Source organism: Notolepis coatsorum (assembly GCF_963971535.1).
Source record: "Notolepis coatsorum genome assembly, chromosome: 2".
Lineage (NCBI taxonomy): Eukaryota > Metazoa > Chordata > Actinopteri > Aulopiformes > Paralepididae > Notolepis > Notolepis coatsorum.
In genome coordinates this window covers 42,186,272-42,207,021 of record NC_140166.1, presented here as the reverse complement: position 1 = coordinate 42,207,021, position 20,750 = coordinate 42,186,272, and the positions used below count along the sequence as shown (strand labels likewise).

Genomic DNA, 20,750 nt, shown 5'->3' with positions numbered 1-20,750 from the left:
AAATTCAGACCCTGTGTTTAGATTTTCTACGGAAATCAAAAACGGTCCTTAAAAGCCTGAGATTGTCAGAGGCAATTACAGAAAATTAATTTAAGTTTATGTTCGTAGAGTACCCGGTTACTCCTATTATTTACACTTCACCTAAAATCCATAAGGATCTGATTAACCCTCCTGGTAGACCTATTGTTTCCGGTATTGGCTCTGCCACAGAAAAAATCTCTCAGTTCATTGATGCGCATATTAAGGATTTGGCCTCTTCTCAGCGTGGTTATTTGAAGGATACTACTACTTTTTTGAACAGGCTCTCGTCCTGCAACATTAGTCCTACAGACTTACTAGTTACCATAGATGTAGTCAGTCTTTACCCCAGCATTCCACATGGAGATGCGCTAGACGCGCTGAGTTTTTATTTAAACTCAAGGGAAGTATTACTCCCCCCTACAGAAGCGCTGGTTAGTTTAACCGATCTAGTTCTAACTAGAAATTATTTTAGATTCCAAGATAAATACTATTTGCAAAACAGAGGCCTCAGCATGGGCTCTCCAGCCGCTGTGAACCTAGCCAATCTGTATATGTCCAAATATGAAGTAGATCATATCTTTAATAATAACCCGTTTGAGAAAAGTGTCAAATCTTATATGCGCTATATTGACGATCTGTTTTTTATTTGGTCTGGTTCATCATCTGAGCTTTTTGCCTTCCTTGAGTACCTGAACTCCTGTAGAAGAACGATAAAGTTTACATTAAAGTTTGATATGCATAATTTACCCTTCCTCGATGTTCTGATCAAGAAAGCCCCTGATGGCATCTCATTACACACAGAGGTTTTTAAAAAGGAGACAGACCGTAACTCGTTCTTGCATTATTCTAGTTATCACACCCCAGCCTTGAAGAACAGTCTTCCTTATAGCCAAATACTTCGCTATAAGAGAATATGTGATACTGACAATACATTTATTGCACAAGCAAAGGTACTCCGTGGCAGTTTCCACGAGAGAGGATACAGTGCCGATTTGACACTCAAAGCCTTGAATAAAACTAAGCATATCGATAGGGCCACGTTGTTTACCCCCAGAAAGAAAGAACATAAACCTGACAAAGTATCTTTCGTGTCTACTTACAGCCCTATTACGAGAGACACACGGAGTATAAACATTGGCATATTCTGCAGTCCGACCCTCTTATAGGGACAGCGTTTCAGCATTCGCCTAACTATTTTTACAAGAGACAAGCGAATTTATCTAATCTCCTAGTCAAAACTGATTTGCCCTTAAAGAAACCTTCTCATTTTATGTCCAACATCCCAGATGGGAATTTTCCCTGCCAATCCTGTGTACAGTGCCAGGGTATGATTAAAGATAAATTTTTCGCACATCCAAAAACGGGGAAAAATATCCCAGTCAAAGGACGGATTAAGTGTAATTCGTCCAATCTGGTGTATTTGCTAAAATGTCCTTGTAATTTTTCTTATGTGGGCAAAACAACGAGAGCCTTTAAATCAAGAATAAGTGAACACAAATGTGCTGTGAGGAATTCAGATGTCAAGTCGTCGGTAGCTCGACATTTCTCTAAGTGTAAACATACCGTCAATGATCTCAAATATATGGGACTAGAGTTAGTACTCAGGCCAGCGCGAGGTGGAGACAGACACAAGCTGCTGTTGCAACGTGAATGTTATTATATCCACCTGTTCAATTGCATCGAACCTAGAGGAATGAATGAAGAGAACGTTTTAACTTGTTTCCTTTAACCTCCTTACTCCTACATTGTTATTTCGGGTCTGATTAAAGTTGTTGTTTGTTGCCAAACTAGAGGCATGCTTCACAAAGATGCCCAATGGATAATTTGAAATTAATTAATTACGTAAAGTGGCTCAATTAGCCCTATAAATTAATGGGCATGTTATATGTTATCAAGTTTCTGGTAATTTTGTTTTGTTTCGTTTTGTATTGTATTGTTTATAATATAGATTGGTGTTAGATATATCTATATATATGTATAAATTATGATTGGACTCTATTTTGATAGGTCATTCATTTAGTCATATTGCACAGGCACACCTGCATTGTGATGTCATTTCCTGCCGTGTCAATTACCTGCCAGGTGTATTTAACCATCACCTTGAATGTATTTCCAGTGCTAGCCATACCACTGAAGAAGGACATTGTCCGAAAAACATGTCTGCTTTTGATTCAGGCTGCCATTAAAAAACATTGAACCTGTGAGTGCTGGTCCGGCTACCCTGCTTTGATATACTGAACTTTATGGGATTACAGCACCCAGTGTGAGAACTTGTGAGCGCGGTCTAACTTGACTATATAGAATCTCAGTAGATCATATTTTACTTAATAACTGTATATCCATAAAAGTATATCAGAGGCTAAATTGAAATTGAAATATATGTATCAATGTGATTTATTTTGCACTGCAGTTTTTTTTTGCACCGGACTGTATAAATCCTTGTATATCTTCCTGTACATTTGACTGTATATACATATTTTAGAATGTATATCTTTGACTGTTTATTCAAATGTTTGACTACCTAAATGTTTATTATGAGCGATCTGTGGTGCTGAATTTCCCTCTGGATTAATAAAGTAGGCCTACTTCTATTCTATTCTAGAGCACCAGCATGTAATTTATCCAATCAGGTGCATTCCATTATTTTATTTTTATTTTTTTTAAATCTTTTTCCCCCTCCTTTTTCCTCCGTTTTTCTCCCATCCCAATGTTAGTCGTTATGCCAATTCCCAATCCCCTTCCTGGTCGCTGCGCACTCTACCCCCTACAGTCGGTCTGGGAGAGTGGAGGCTATCACATGCTTCCTCCGACACATGTGTAGCCAATCAACCGCTTCTTCTCACCTGGCAGCGCGGACTTTCACTGAGAGAGTGTAACGTGTGGAAGGATCACACTACCCCCCTTAGATCCTATCCTCGCTGAGCAGGCGCCCCGACCGAACTGTAGGAGTCGCTGTTTACAACGACCAGGACCCACCCATCAGCTTTCACACCCCGGGCCCTAACACTGCCAATTGTGTTAGTATGAACGACCAGCCAAGCTGATAGCAATGTGGAGAGCTGGACTCGAACCCAGCGTCTCCTGTATTGGTGGCGAGCGCCTTGCCCACTGCACCACCTAGCCGCCCAGGTGCATTCCATTTTATATAAAAAGATTACTCTACATGAAAATGTTATCTATAGCACCGTTAAGAAGTGTTGTGTCTATAGGTGAAGTATTTACAATGTTTGCTATTTGGCAAAACAGGTATGTCCAGAAAGCACTTTCTCACTACACTAGTCTACAAGCCCACTGGCAGTGAGTTTCCGAGGTAGGAGAGAATCCTTCTAACCAGGAAATCTTTTAGATACAAATACTTGTGACGGTTTAAGAAAATACCACAATACGGGCGGCTGGGTAGCGCAGCGGACTAAGTGCCTGCCTACCACCGCAGAGACACTGGTATGGAATCCAGCTGTCGGCGGTGCCTCCGGCTTGGTCAGTCGTCCATACTAACACAATTGGCAGTGTTAGAGGGTGGGAAGCAGGTGGGGTGTGTATCCTGGTCGTTGTAAAACAGCGACTCCTACAGGTCGGTCGGGGCGCCTGCTCAGCGAGGAAGGGAACTGAGGGAAGTAGTGTGAGCCTCCCACGCATTACGCTCCCCCAGTGAGAGTCCTCGCAGTCAGGTGAAAAGAAGCGGCTGGCTGACTCCACATGTATCGGAGGAGACATGTGATAGTATCTATCAACCCTCCCTAGACCGGCAAGTGGGGGGCAAATGCGTGCAACGACCAGGAAGGGAGGGAAGGGAATTGGCATAACGACTAAATTGGGATGGGAGAGAAATACAGAAAAAGGGGGAGAAAAAGTAGATTAAAAAAAAAAAGATAAAAATACCACAATACCACACACACCCACCACCACAATACCACACACCACTCACAAATCTATTTTCCAAAATCATACAATAACAACACACAAATCTCTTTCTCTATAAAAATCACCTGACCCCAAAGTCCCGTCTCAAATATCTGCTAAAAAAAATAAGGCAAATAGCTGCATTTATATAGCGCTTTTATCCAAAGCACTTTACAATTTGTTCCTCACATTTTACCCATTCACTCACACACCGACGGCAGAGGAAACCATGCAAGGTGCTGACCTGCTTATCAGGAGCAGTTCGGGGTTAAGAGTCTTGCTCAAGGACACTTTGAAATGCTGCACGGGAGGAGCGGGAATCGAACCGGGAACCTCCGGATTACCAGACAACTGCTCTACCTCCCAAGCCCCTGTCGCTGTCTCTCTAACACCACACCCCAAAGTCCTGTCTCTACTCTCTCTACTAGAATCTGTCTCTCTAACACCACACCCCAAAGACCTGTCTCTACTCTCTCTACTAGAATCTGTCTCTCCAACACCTGACCTCAAAGTCCTGTCTCTACTCTCTCTACTAGAATCCGTCTCTCCAACACCTGACCTCAAAGTCCTGTCTCTACTCTCTCTGCTAGAATCTGTCTCTCTAACACCTGACCTCAAAGTCCTGTCTCTACTCTCTCTACTAGAATCTCTCTCCAACACCTGACATCAAAGTCCTGTCTCTACTCTCTACTAGAATCTGTCTCTCTAACACCACACCCCAAAGTCCTGTCTCTACTCTCTCTACTAGAATCTGTCTCTCTAACACAACACCCCAAAGTCCTGTCTCTACTCTCTCTACTAGAATCTGTCTCTCCAACACCTGACCTCAAAGTCCTGTCTCTACTCTCTCTACTAGAATCTGTCTCTCTAACACCACACCTCAAAGTCCTGTATCTACTCTCTCTGCTAGAATCTGTCTCTCTAACACCACACCCCAAAGTCCTGTCTCTACTCCCTCTACTAGAATCTGTCTCTCTAACACCTGACCCCAAAGTCCTGTCTCTACTTTCTACTAGAATCTGTCTCTCTAACACCTGACCTCAAAGTCCTGTCTCTACTCTCTACTAGAATCTGTCTCTCTAACACCTGACCCCAAAGTCCCGTCTCTACTCTCTCTACTAGAATCTGCCTCTCTAACACCACACCCAAAAGTCCTGTCTCTACTCTCTCTACTAGAATCCGTCTCTCTAACACCTGACCTCAAAGTCCTGTCTCTACTCTCTCTACTAGAATCTGTCTCTCTAACGCCACACCCCAAAGTCCTGTCTCTACTCTCTCTACTAGAATCTGTCTCTCCAACACCTGACCTCAAAGTCCTGTATCTACTCTCTCTGCTAGAATCTGTCTCTCTAACACCACACCCCAAAGTCCTGTCTCTACTCTCTCTACTAGAATCTGTCTCTCTAACACCACACCCCAAAGTCCTGTCTCTACTCTCTCTACTAGAATCTGTCTCTCTAACACCACACCCCAAAGTCCTGTCTCTACTCTCTCTACTAGAATCTGTCTCTCTAACACCACACCTCAAAGTCCTGTCTCTACTCTCTACTAGAATCTGTCTCTCTAACACCTGACCCCAAAGTCCTGTCTCTACTCTCTCTACTAGAATCTGTCTCTCTCTAACACCACACCCCAAAGTCCTGTCTCTACTCGAATCTGTCTCTCTAACACCTGACCCCAAAGTCCTGTCTCTACTCTCTCTACTAGAATCTGTCTCTCTAACACCACACCCCAAAGTCCTGTCTCTACTCTCTCTACTAGAATCTGTCTCTCTAACACCTGACCTCAAAGTCCTGTCTCTACTCTCTCTACTAGAATCTGTCTCTCTAACACCACACCCCAAAGTCCTGTCTCTACTCTCTACTAGAATCTGTCTCTCTAACACCACACCCCAAAGTCCTGTCTCTACTCTCTCTACTAGAATCTGTCTCTCTAACACCTGACCCCAAAGTCCTGTCTCTACTCTCTCTACTAGAATCTGTCTCTCTCTAACACCACACCCCAAAGTCCTGTCTCTACTCTCTCTACTAGAATCTGTCTCTCTAACACCTGACCCCAAAGTCCTGTCTCTACTCTCTCTACTAGAATCTGTCTCTCTAACACCACACCCCAAAGTCCTGTCTCTACTCTCTCTACTAGAATCTGTCTCTCTAACACCTGACCTCAAAGTCCTGTCTCTACTCTCTCTACTAGAATCTGTCTCTCTAACACCACACCCCAAATTCCTGTCTCTACTCTCTACTAGAATCTGTCTCTCTAACACCACACCCCAAAGTCCTGTCTCTACTCTCTCTACTAGAATCTGTCTCTCTAACACCTGACCCCAAAGTCCTGTCTCTACTCTCTCTACTAGAATCTGTCTCTCTAACACCTGACCCCAAAGTCCTGTCTCTACTCTCTCTACTAGAATCTGTCTCTCTAACACCACACCCCAAAGTCCTGTCTCTACTCTCTCTACTAGAATCTGTCTCTCTAACACCACACCCCAAAGTCCTGTCTCTACTCTCTACTAGAATCTGTCTCTCTCTAACACCTGACCCCAAAGTCCTGTCTCTACTCTCTCTACTAGAATCTGTCTCTCTAACACCTGACCCCAAAGTCCTGTCTCTACTCTCTCTACTAGAATCTGTCTCTCTCTAACACCTGACCTCAAAGTCCTGTCTCTACTCTCTCTACTAGAATCTGTCTCTCTAACACCACACCCCAAAGTCCTGTCTCTACTCTCTACTAGAATCTGTCTCTCTAACACCACACCCCAAAGTCCTGTCTCTACTCTCTCTACTAGAATCTGTCTCTCTAACACCTGACCCCAAAGTCCTGTCTCTACTCTCTCTACTAGAATCTGTCTCTCTAACACCACACCCCAAAGTCCTGTCTCTACTCTCTCTACTAGAATCTGTCTCTCTCTAACACCTGACCCCAAAGTCCTGTCTCTACTCTCTCTACTAGAATCTGTCTCTCTCTAACACCCAACCTCAAAGTCCTGTCTACTCTCTCTACTAGAATCTGTCTCTCTAACACCTGACCCCAAAGTCCTGTCTCTACTCTCTCTACTAGAATCTGTCTCTCTAACACCTGACCCCAAAGTCCTGTCTCTACTCTCTACTAGAATCTGTCTCTCTCTAACACCACACCCCAAAGTCCTGTCTCTACTCTCTCTACTAGAATCTGTCTCTCTAACACCACACCTCAAAGTCCTGTCTCTACTCTCTCTACTAGAATCTGTCTCTCCAACACCTGACCTCAAAGTCCTGTCTCTACTCTCTCTACTAGAATCTGTCTCTCTAACACCACACCCCAAAGTCCTCTCTCTACTCTCTCTACTAGAATCTGTCTCTCTAACACCACACCCCAAAGTCCTGTCTCTACTCTCTCTACTAGAATCTGTCTCTCTAACACCACACCCCAAAGTCCTGTCTCTACTCTCTCTACTAGAATCTGTCTCTCCAACACCTGACCTCAAAGTCCTGTCTCTACTCTCTCTGCTAGAATCTGTCTCTCTAACACCTGACCTCAAAGTCCTGTCTCTACTCTCTCTACTAGAATCTGTCTCTCTAACACCTGACCTCAAAGTCCTGTCTCTACTCTCTCTACTAGAATCTGTCTCTCTAACACCACACCCCAAAGTCCTGTCTCTACTCTCTCTACTAGAATCTGTCTCTCCAACACCTGACCTCAAAGTCCTGTCTCTACTCTCTCTACTAGAATCCGTCTCTCTAACACCACACCTCAAAGTCCTGTCTCTACTCTCTCTACTAGAATCTGTCTCTCTCTAACACCACACCCCAAAGTCCTGTCTCTACTCTCTCTACTAGAATCTGTCTCTCTAACACCACACCCCAAAGTCCTGTCTCTACTCTCTCTCTACTAGAATATGTCTCTCTAACACCACACCCCAAAGTCCTGTCTCTACTCTCTCTACTAGAATCTGTCTCTCTCTAACACCACACCCCAAAGTCCTGTCTCTACTCTCTCTACTAGAATCTGTCTCTCCAACACCTGACCTCAAAGTCCTGTCTCTACTCTCTCTACTAGAATCTGTCTCTCTCTAACACCTGACCCCAAAGTCCTGTCTCTACTCTCTCTACTAGAATCTGTCTCTCTAACACCACACCCCAAAGTCCTCTCTCTACTCTCTCTACTAGAATCTGTCTCTCTAACACCACACCCCAAAGTCCTCTCTCTACTAGAAGCTGTTTCTACACCTCAATCACCATCACAAATAACCTAACCTTCTTACACAGCCGTTTCCCCCATATTGCAGGCCTACTTACCCTTGCAAAGCATTAGGCCTGGTTTGACTGGGGACACGCAGGGTGTGGATTTGTTGGGAGAGGGGTAATAGTCACAAGATCCCTTGGCAAACTTCTCTGCGTCCTCCCGGTTGGAAAAGGCTTTAAAACGGGCTCCCTTCATCATCTTCACAGACTGGAGGGCCTCCTTTTTATCCGTGTAGACAAGTGCTCGCTCTACAGAGAAAGACAAGAAGGCAGTTGCTAGCAATACATGGTCTGGTGCTATTGTCCAAGTATAAGAGCATATATTTAGCATTTAGCATTTTTAGATTAAATATTAGATTACATTTAGACTATTGGATTATTAGATTATATATTGCATATATTCTGCATTTAGCATTTTTTTTTAAATATTATATATTAGATTAGATTTAGATTATATATTGTAAGTTGTAACTATATTGATTGTAGGGCAAATATAACTGAGAGGGCATACATACCCTCACCTCGCACCTTGTTGCCCATATGCGCATGTCCAGAGTTAAATTATATTGTATATTGTTTACACTGCCTTTTTATTCTATTTTTATTTGTACTTCTCCACTGTACTATAATTCTGTGACCTGTACCTGTACTATGTCTTCTACTACCTGTACCTCCCCTCCCCCCTCCCCCATGCTGCTATGATGCCTGAATTTCCCCAAAGGGATCAATAAAGGAATATCTTATCTTATTTACATTTTGTCATTTAGCTGACACCTTTATCCAAAGCGACTTACAAGTTTTGTACGACAAGTCAGTAGGAAGGGTACAACTCTTATCAGCTGAGTAACAATGTTCATCAAAGTGTTCAGACTTGAGTGCTACAGTGTTGGGTGTACGTTAGTATATTAGGAAGAGCGACAACAAAATAGATCGTCGAACTTCACTTACTTCCCTCACACTGTTATTCAGCTTTAGTGTAGCTTCCCTCTGGTCTTGTCAGTACAAACAAGTATGTTTCAATGACATTAAATATCATGGTGTCAAAAAAGAGAAATGCTTATTACATCAATATCACAGCTATTCCAGAGAGTTCAGGCAGTGCTACTGCCCTGCACCACCTACCCTTCAGATATATCATCATGTATCCATGCAAAGGTATGGATTTTTACTATACTATCAACAAAATATTGAAATTAATATGTATTTTTTTAAGTTAATGTAAAATGTTCCTTGCAGCAGTATTATGAAGATTCTGGGATAAAAACTGGATTAATATATAAAAAAATTATGAAAAGCCACCATGACAATTGTATATATAAAATAATAGATGAAGAATAATATGTCAAACAAAATATTGTTCAACTGTTAAAAATAAAGGTTTTGACCATATCGCCCAACTCTAACCATAACATTGAAAGGAAGTCAGTGGATTTGGTTGAGGAGAAATAATGCCAGCTGGGGCCAAAGTAAAATGTTTAAAAACAGTTAATTTAGTCATTTCTGTTTCATGTGTGATATTGTAATCAGGAATAAATCTATTTTCAACATAAGCATAGGATAACACAAGCAAGTTCTGCATGTGGGTATCATGGACAATGAGAGCTAGCATGGAGGGGGGGGGGGGGGTGCTGGGATGCTGGAACTAACTGTTGAGCCTTCCCGAGGTGTCATGGGCCTGACTTGACAAAACACACCAGTGAAGGGAGGTGCCCACTTGATAACCCTGGCTCTCACTGCCTACAGTCTACTTGTTGGGGTGTGGTGGTTTCAAGAGTTTATTTATCACATACTGTACATACCAGGGCATACAGTGAAATGCGGTTGGCCATGCATGCCCGCTACGATTGTGCAAGAATACAATAGTAATAATAAAAAATAAGTAGAATAGACATGATAAAATTATGTTAATAAATCACTTAAAGGCACTGGGTCCTATGTACACTCCTATACAATAGACAGTTCCCTAGGTCCTATGTACACTCCTATACAATATACAGTTCCCTATGCTATGCTATGCTGTTACTAACTAGGGATGTCCCGATCGCCTTTTTTTGCTCGAGATCCGATCCCGATCATGTGATTTTAAATATCTATCGATCCGATCGTTTCCGATCCGATCTTTCACATTAGTAATCCATTTTGACGCCCTTTTGTCAGAAACTGGCAGAGCGAGACAAGCCCATCTGTTGCCTATAGTCCGGGGCGCGAGCGCGGAGGCTTTTGTTGTTACATTCACCCTGAGAAATGTGCTTCTGCTTCATATGAGAAATATTAAAAGTTTCAATATATGTTTGCACATTAGTATACATTCAGTGTTCGACTTACGTAATGGTCCATTCTGGTCTGAAACGCCGACGATAATCCTCAGTCACGTTATCCTTCAGGTGAAAAGTTAGTCTGAAAACTTCGCCTCCAGCCTGTCCTCCTTGCAAACATTGCAACTGGCTTGACTTTCTATTTTAAAATGCTTAGTTCCAAACCTCTGACATTAAGTCTAGCTGCTCAAGTCAGTGGATATTAACCGTGTTTCGGGAGCGACGTGTTGTACTGTTGTTGTGATGTGGAGCGTGTAGCGTGTAGCCGGTCTAAATTAAAGGGAATGTGTTTGTTGCAACGGTGTAAATTAAAGGGGAATGTGTTTGTTGTGGACAATTATTCTGCTCTGTGTGACAATAAATACATTAATGATGATATATTATATGTAATTTAAAACCAAAACTAAGGCCTCCGTATGAGTTTATGGTCATGTTTGTTGAATAAATTTTTTTCTTTTTTTGACTGCCGATTTTTATTATTATTTTTTCCCGATCCCCGATCCTCTGAAAAGCATGTGATCGACGCCGATCCCGATCACGTGATCGGATCGGGACATCCCTATTACTAACTATACTATGCAATTATCACAACAGATTATTTTCTTAAAGTGTCCTTTTTTCCCTTCCTTTAAGTTTAAAGTGTGGCCATGTGGCAGGGGTTGTAGCATCGGCATTGTCAATACCTGGAGCTCGCTTGATACTGGGCATGGATCTGTTGAAGTTAGCATTGCTGTTTGGTGGTCATTAGGGGCCATGTACCATTTGCCCCGCACAAAACTAGGAAGAACAGCCTTTTCCTATTCTGCCCTTGGAACTTATTACAGAAGGAACGGAGGCTCCCGAACCTAATAGACCTATCTCAAACCCTGCCCTCTTTTCTTGATCCTCCAATCACAACTCGGACAAAGTTTGTCCGAGGTAAGCGACAGTTGTGATTGGAGGATCAAGAAAAGAGGGCAGGGTTTGAGATAGGTCCATTCCCATTGGAGATTTTAAGCTTCTTAATTGAAAGGGCATCCATGGGGGCCTGTTCTTGTTCTATCTATTCTAGATTTTAGTCCATCTTAAGACTTTTAGTTGCGTTACTTGTCTTGTTTTTGTCTGGAACTTGTTTTATGTATTTGTTATGTTTGTTTGGTGGATCAGGTCGCTCTTGTAAATGAGACTACGTCTCAATGAGATTTTTACCTGTATAAATAAAAGGTTTGAAATGAAATGAAAAATAGTGTGTAGTTCCATAGTATAATTATTTATAGGCATGTTGGACTTCCTTTTGGCGATGAGTGGGTTTCTTCATTGAGCAAGTTTATCCTTATCATTAGGGTACAAGTATCTTGTGTTTGACTATAAATAAACCCCTTAGCAGAATGTGGATGGGTCTACAATGACACCAGAAATCACCTCAGAAGAACTGAACAGCGCAACAGCCGTCGTGGATTAAACAAATAAGCAAAAGGATTCACTTTGTAAAGTGGACTTTGGCCTTTGTGTCGGCAGAGGGGCTGAGGTTGAGCCGTCAGTAGGTCACCATGACATAGAGAAAGGAACTGAAATAAATTATCTGTTCCTCAATGCATGATGCAGAAATCTATAAAAAAAAAAGAATTGTGACAAGTCGCGTCTCGCTTACCGTTTCTGGCCAAGACGTCCTCCCATAGCGGGCATACTCCATAGAAGAAGGATGGAGACACCTGTGCAGGCTTTGAAGGGGTTTCCGTTTTGGGTTGAGAGCAACTGCCCTCCACGGACACACTGGAGGTCCTCGACTTCACACAGATCTCCTCTTCCTCCGGGGGGTTGAGTCCCATGCCGTAGCCAAAGTCCACCTCCTCGCAAGCAGCTTGAGGAGTGCTGCTGCTGCTGGCGGCTGCTGCTGCTGTGGCACATGGCACAGGTTTGGCCTGATCTGCATTGGAAGCTGCGCTGTCCGAGCCGTCTGAAGCCGTGGCGTTGTCCCTTTCTGTGGCACCGCTCTCTGGACCGGTGAGGAATCGTGCCAGTTTCCTCTCAAAGATGGCCCTGGTGGTGGCCGTGATGGGGCCACACTTGAGTTCCGCCCTGGTGAACTCCTCCCGCAGCTGATCTGCAGTCAACGCCCTCAACCTGCTCAGAACCGCCTCCATGCTTCAGCTACCTACAACACATAATTAGGGATGGGTACTGAATTAGGTACTTTTTTTTTTTTTATCCACTTTTTCTCCCATTTTTCTATATTTCCTCCCATCCCAATTTCGTATCATCCAATTCAACCCTCCCCTGTCACGAACGCTGTTTCTTGCCTCCCACAAGCCGGCTGCAATGTGGACTAAGTCATACATAGCACAAGTCCCCTCCGGTACTTGAGGTAACAGCAGTCGCATCTTTTCACCTGCGCAGCTCGATCTCTCAGTGTCGAGGAGTAACGCGTGGGAGGCTCACGCTGCCCCCGACACTTCCTGATTCTACTGCGCAGGCGCACCAACCGACTTGTAGGAGTCGCTTGTTCACAACGTTCGATCCCCACCCTTCAGTTTTCCCTCCCCGTAATACGGCCAATGTGTATTACTGCGGACGACCAGCTAAACTGAAAACAATGTGGAGAGCTGGATTCGAACACGCGAATCCTAGCGTCTCCACACTGGTGGCGAGTGCCTTGCCCACTACACCACCTAGCCGCCCTCTGAATTAGGTACTTTTAAGGGTACCGACCGAATCACGTCAGTACTACCGACTCCGAGTACCGATTCACGTGAGATCCGCCGGTGCCACAGTTCGGTACTGTTAAAAAAAATAAAGAAATTCTAAACGAAACCTATGAACCGCACGTTCACGTCAACGTTCACACGCACAATACACTTACCTAGGATTCAACTTGAATCAACAACAAAGCAGTCGGGGCAATGGCAAGCCGAAAACGGTCGCAAGTGTTGTTACACTTTACAAAGCTAGATGCAGACAACGCTCGCTGCAATATTATATATCAGAACCACCAGCTTCAGCTACCTACAACACACGACAATACCACATTAAACCTGCTCAGAGTCAGAACCAGCTGCTTCAGCTACCTACAACACACAATACCACATTAAACCTGCTCAGAACCAGCTGCTTCAGCTACCTACAACACACAACAATACCACATTAAACCTGCTCAGAACCACCTCCATGCTTCAGCTACCTACAACACACAACAATACCACATTAAACCTGCTCAGAACCACCTCCATGCTTCAGCTACCTACAACACACAATACCACATTAAACCTGCTCAGAACCAGCTGCTTCAGCTACCTACAACACACAATACCACATTAAACCTGCTCAGAGTCAGCTGCTTCAGCTACCTACAACACACAATACCACATTAAACCTGCTCAGAGTCAGCTGCTTCAGCTACCTACAACACACAATACCACATTAAACCTGCTCAGAGTCAGCTGCTTCAGCTACCTACAACACACAATACCACATTAAACCTGCTCAGAGTCAGCTGCTTCAGCTACCTACAACACACAATACCACATTAAACCTGCTCAGAGTCAGAACCAGCTGATTCAGCTACCTACAACACACAATACCACATTAAACCTGCTCAGAACCACCTCCATGCTTCAGCTACCTACAACACACAATACCACATTAAACCTGCTCAGAACCACCTCCATGCTTCAGCTACCTACAACACACAATACCACATTAAACCTGCTCAGAACCACCTCCATGCTTCAGCTACCTACAACACACAATACCACATTAAACCTGCTCAACATCCATGTCAAATCCAGTGAATCAAGGAATTTTTGTACACCTTGACAATACTGTCCTAAAAAAGGCAAAAAGCAGTACTAACTTCAGTTGCTGGGTTCCTGGCTGTATTACCGCTGCGCTTTGCTCGCTTCACAGCACAGCCGGGTGATTTAACATAGACTGAAATAATTAACTTTAGATCTCTCGGGCGACGGTCTGTCTGTTTTCTGGGGCCTGACATCTCGATTACAATGTCAAATGTTGATTGGATTTGGAATTATGAAATTTTAAGAAGTTGGACCATTTCAACTACAGGGTACGTGCGTACGTGTTTGACAAATAAGTGGCCCAGATTTTAAAAGGGTAACTAATAAAGGTAATTTAAGTTAAATAAAATGACATACCAAACAAAAGTAAATTTCAGTCCATGTTTATATTTGCCCGGGTGTGATATGAAGCGAGCAAAGTGTAGCGGTACATATACAGCCGGAAACCAGCAATAACTTCAGTTACATCGGTTTGCCTTTGTCAGTACTGATATAGTGGTATAGTGTACACAGGTTGAGGGGTACACAGTGATATAAATGCACATGTAAAGGTGTACAGTTACCAGTGATGTACCTGAACGCGTTCAATGAACGATCGTTCATGAACGCGTTCGTATTTTGGGCGAACGTGAACTGAACGTACTGATTATCCGCTAAATGAACGTAATTGAGAACGCGTTCATTCTCAGCGCTGTGTAACGGAGTTCAAAAGTGCGTTCATTCTCAGCATCTGTTATAACGGCGTTCAAATATGTGCCAGATTTCATATGTATTTCAGCCGAAAACCCAGTGAAAACACACCGTAAACAGGCTTTAAAATTATGTGGAAAACCAACCGATCTGGCAACGCGCCTGTACACCCCCTGCTACGTCATCAGACTCATCACAACAGCTGAATCTGCGTCTGCGAGCAGAAGCTGAGAGCTGCGCAGCAGCAGGTCGAGAGCAGCACTCGCTCAGAGAACTCTACCTCTAGATGTCGGCGCTTGGGGATTTAAAATAGTTTAACGTTAAAGTCAGTACTGACTCAGACGGAAACAATCTAACGTTTGTCTGTAAACTTTGTCCACCCGGTTTGAAGAAGCAAGTCCCCACATCGACGCGACAACGTCGACAGCAACATTGAGAATATGCAAACGTCCTGTTTTAGTTTTCATAATAAAGACAATTCAAGCAAAGTTGTTCCTCATGTTTTTGAAAATATACTGTAGAGATGAAAGCTGCAGTGTGGACTGAATGCGCGGTGGCAAAGCGTTATGGAAATGCCAGTATTCTGATTGCTGTCTGTGTGGTTCAATATTTTTTACAAATAATAGTTTGCAGCAACGTATTGAAAAAAGAACTAACAAAATGGGCCGTTCAATATCTCCTTTATGTTCGAAATGTCAAACAGACCTGGGTACCTACAGGCTACAGTCTATCACTACTTTTGGGAATCTAAGTGTTTATCCAGGTTCTGGGGCCAAGTGATTGATTGATTGATTGAACACTGTATTAACATATTGCAGAATGGGTACAGTATAGTACAGCTCAGTCATGAATTGAAAATGGGGGACCCTGATGTAAACAAGACGAAAGTCTTTCTCTGGTCTGCATCCCCTTAACAATTGTATGTATTGAGCTGTACTGTATCAGGGTCCCCCATTTTCAATTAATCAGGACATACATGACATACAGATAGACAGTACTGCTACATCTATACATTTATGACATACCAGATTTGCAAATACAGTACTGTTTGTGATACAAAAAGAGTCCAGAAAAGAGAGTAGGCCTATATACATTTGACATAGAAACTGTACATTGGAGGAGGTTGGGTAGGTGGGGGGACGGGACTGTACATTGGAGGTGGTTCGGGGGGGGGGGGGGGGGGGTTGGGTAGGAGGGGTGACACCCTTTACAATTCAAACTATTTGATAAACTTCTACTTTCGGCCCGGAAATGCATTCTGATAAACTGGATTAAGGATAAGCCTCCATTTTTACAAATGTGGTATAGAGAGATCTTCGGTGTGCTACCCCATGAAAGACACTGTGCAAATGCATAGAGGCAACAACGCTTCCTTTCAGGAGGTGTGGGCCCCACTATTAGACTATTTTCCTGCTGCAATTTCTCGGATCCTTCTAAAGGCCCAGTGCCCCATTGTATGGACAGACCTAGGATAGGAAAAAATAAATATATGTCTACATGTGAATGGGCTCGAGGCAAGTGCAATACTGTACAGTGCCTGTCTTGGTTTGCTTTTCCTTTTTTGCTTGTTTTTCTTTTTGTTTTGTTTTTGCTTGCTTATGGTGTGGATGATGGCATAGAGATGAACTGGAGGACCCCCCCCTCCATTGTCCCAATGTGTGTTTTTGTAATGTAAGTAACTGTACGTGAAAAATCTATATAAAAAAAATATATATATCAAAAAAGAACTAAAAATAACTAAATTAGTTCATTTTTGAAACCATGAACTTTAGTTCAACATTTTGAATTATGAACTATGAACTGAACTAGTTCATTTTAAAAATTGTGAACTGTGAACTGAACTAGTTCATGTAGAAAGTGAACTTTCCCAACACTGACAGTTACAGTGGTATAGTGTCTACACATGTTGAGGGGTACAGTTATAGTGATATAAATGCACATGCAAATGTGTACAGATAGTGGTATAGTGTCTACACATGTTGAGGGGTACAGTTATAGTGATATAAATGCACATGTAAAGGTAGCCCCTTTCGTGACTTTCGGAAACCGAAAGTCACGAAAGGGGCTAATGTAAAGGTGTACAGATATAGTGTCTACACATGTTGAGGGGTACAGTTATAGTGATATAAATGCACATGTAAAGGTGTACAGATATAGTGGTATTATATATACACAGTGGGGTACTCTGCCCTAGTACAAAGGCAAAACAGTAGTAACGTAACTGCTGCTTTTTGCCTTTGTAGGGCAGAATAGGTGTTGGCTGAGGGAGGGAGGTTGGTGAGTTGGGGTTAATCTAACAAAAGGTGACGATATAGAATAGTAGATGATCACACAAAATGGTTATAGAGCCAAGTAAAGCACTTGCCTATAGCCATCAATTGTAATATGCATCTCTAAGAAGGTTGCCTAAAAACAGCATCAATTGGTGATGATTAGCTATATGGTCTTTTCCGAAATGTCAATGGACATTATTTCCCATGAACCGGTTGAAGTGATACGTCGGTAGATCTGTTTTCTTTTCTACAAAGGATCCACCACTAGCTTGCTAAGCTAACGTTAGCTAAGTAAGAAAGTAACGGAAGCGTTGATGAGCGATTGGCACAGCCCGGGTGAAAATCTAGAATACGCACATACAAAAAAGACACGTTTGATAACACGTTGCATTTGAAATGTAGATGATTTCATTAGAAATAAAATCGAGAAGTCCAATTTGACCAAATGATTGGATAATAATCGTATGCATCGCTGTCACGCCCAAGTCGTCCGTGCCGCCGGGTTGTTGTTCGGGCTGTAACCGTTTGACATGTCTTCGCGGTGGCGACGAGGATGCTGATCAAATCTTAACTGCACGTGGTGACATATAGAGTTACAAATGCATCTCCCTACTTACCGAGCATCATTATTATTTGCTATCGGCAACACTATGCCAAGTCGTTGTTATATTTCAAAGATAAAACGGTTGGATGGACACAATGAGAGTCGAGACGGTCTGGAGCAGCCTCATTGTTTACAACACATTGTGCGCATGCGCACTTCCAAGGGAGGGCTCTGACAAGACTGTCAGGGTAACTAACTAACATTAACAAGACTGTCAGGGTAACTAACTAACATTAACAAGACTGTCAGGGTAACTAACTAACATTAACAAGACTGTCAGGGTAACTAACTAACATTAGAGATGACAAGACTGTCAGGGTAACTAACTAACATTAACAAGACTGTCAGGGTAACTAACTAACATTAACAAGACTGTCAGGGTAACTAACTAACATTAGAGATGACAAGACTGTCAGGGTAACTAACTAACATTAACAAGACTGTCAGGGTAACTAACTAACATTAACAAGACTGTCAGGGAAACTAACTAACATTAACAAGACTGTCAGGGTAACTAACTAACATTAGAGATGACAAGACTGTCAGGGTAACTAACTAACATTAACAAGACTGTCAGGGTAACTAACTAACATTAACAAGACTGTCAGGGAAACTAACTAACATTAACAAGACTGTCAGGGTAACTAACTAACATTAGAGATGACAAGACTGTCAGGGTAACTAACTAACATTAACAAGACTGTCAGGGTAACTAACTAACATTAACAAGACTGTCAGGGTAACTAACTAACATTAACAAGACTGTCAGGGTAACTAACTAACATTAACAAGACTGTCAGGGTAACTAACTAACATTAACAAGACTGTCAGGGTAACTAACTAACATTAACAAGACTGTCAGGGTAACTAACTAACATTAACAAGACTGTCAGGGTAACTAACTAACATTAGAGATGACAAGACTGTCAGGGTAACTAACTAACATTAACAAGACTGTCAGGGTAACTAACTAACATTAACAAGACTGTCAGGGAAACTAACTAACATTAACAAGACTGTCAGGGAAACTAACTAACATTAACAAGACTGTCAGGGAAACTAACTAACATTAACAAGACTGTCAGGGAAACTAACTAACATTAACAAGACTGTCAGGGTAACTAACTAACATTAGAGATGACAAGACTGTCAGGGTAACTAACTAACTCACATTAACAAGACTGTCAGGGTAACTAACATTAACAAGACTGTCAGGGAAACTAACTTAACTAACATTAGAGATGACAAGACTGTCGGGGTAACTAACTAACTAACATTAGAGATGACAAGACTGTCGGGGTAACTAACTAACATTAGAGATGACAAGACTGTCAGGGTAACTAACTAACTAACATTAGAGATGACAAGACTGTCGGGGTAACTAACTAACATTAGAGATGACAAGACTGTCAGGGTAACTAACTAACATTAGAGATGACTAACATTAGAGATGACAAGACTGTCAGGGTAACTAACTAACTAACTAACTAACTAACTAACTAACATTAGAGATGACAAGACTGTTGGGGTAACTAACTAACATTAGAGATGACAATACTGTCAGGGTAACTAACTAACATTAGAGATGACAAGACTGTTGGGGTAACTAACTAACATTAGAGATGACAAGACTGTCAGGGTAACTAACTAACTAACTAACTAACATTAGAGATGACAAGACTGTTGGGGTAACTAACTAACATTAGAGATGACAATACTGTCAGGGTAACTAACTAACATTAGAGATGACAAGACTGTTGGGGTAACTAACTAACATTAGAGATGACAATACTGTCAGGGTAACTAACTAACATTAGAGATGACAAGACTGTCAGGGTAACTAACTAACATTAGCCAACAGCTGGGAAGCTGGCTGTTTTTTCTTTTAAAAAGGAGATGACATTGATGTTAAACCAGTTCAGCCAGTGGCAAGATTATGTAGACTTACGGTCAAACGTGATTAGCTATTGACGATGAACTAACGTCGTGAATAGCTAGGCCTACATCTTATCTATAATAACGTTATATATAGCTACGTCAACTGCCAAATGGCAAGCCCACTCCCAAGCTAGGTGCATTCCGTGTTTAGAATTGTGACATACCGTAGCAGCTTAATACATGTAGCTACTAGATACCAAAGTCTGTCTAAAGAGAAGTCGGTTCACTCTGCCACCATCTTGATAACAGGAACTTCAAGACTTGACCCCATCTCTCTGAATGGGGAGTCATCCATATTTAATATTTCATTCACAACATATATGAAGTCACTGGTAAATGACTGACACCACTAAAATGGTTCCCTTGGCCAGACAAGCTTCCAAGCATGCTTTCTGTCTGAGTACTTAGTTAGTTACCATGGCAACCACTCACTGCAGATTATTAGTTGACAGATATCGTTATTATTAACCTTTATTTTGAACCATATTTAAAAGTCACGTTTCATCTCTTAAGATGCAGTCAATTATAATTCTACTCAACGTAAAATCACACGTTCAATTACTTTCTCTGAATACGTTTCGTTGGTGCTGCTGCCATCTTTAAGTTTGAGTGTTTCTCCATTCAAAACTCCCCGAGTGCTCCGTCTCCTCGTTATAGAGTGTCTCTGTAGATACCAATAATGAGTCGGAGACACAACACAAGAGAGGAAGGGAATCAAGTTCACACACTATGCGTTTTCACAGCAGAACGGTCCCGTTCCAGAATATACACAGAGCCCAACCGGAGTTTGTCAGCCATGCTAACCTTAGCAACTTAGCTTAGGTAGCGACGTAGCTATGGATGCTGCTAACAGTTAGCACTCAGGAATGAGTTTCCATTTTAACGCGTGAAGCAGTGAAGTTAGCGATACAAATTGTTGGCAACTTAGTGTAAGAACATTATGAACTTTACTGTAACATTGCCCACCTCCGACCTCCTCTCTCCGGAGCTACTGTGTTGATGGTCGCCCTCTCTCA

At 42.4% G+C, this 20,750-nt stretch overlaps 1 protein-coding gene across 3 annotated transcripts in view; it reads right to left on the bottom strand.

Moving 5' to 3' along the window:
• The window catches only part of ankle2 (ankyrin repeat and LEM domain containing 2), a 68,291-nt gene extending 47,541 nt beyond the window's left edge, over window positions 1-20,750 (bottom strand). For 2 of the 3 annotated variants that reach the window (XM_084307899.1, XM_084307901.1), the window contains exons 1-3: window positions 20,701-20,750; window positions 12,087-12,590; window positions 8,196-8,390 (exon numbers count right to left, since the gene is read on the bottom strand). In XM_084307899.1, the coding sequence (XP_084164025.1) occupies window positions 8,196-8,390; window positions 12,087-12,579 (688 nt within the window). In that variant the 5' untranslated portion in view covers window positions 12,580-12,590; window positions 20,701-20,750. Of the gene's footprint in view, window positions 1-8,195; window positions 8,391-12,086; window positions 12,591-17,809; window positions 17,934-20,700 lie in introns of those variants that run through there. The other variant, XM_084307900.1, reaches the window with a different exon arrangement.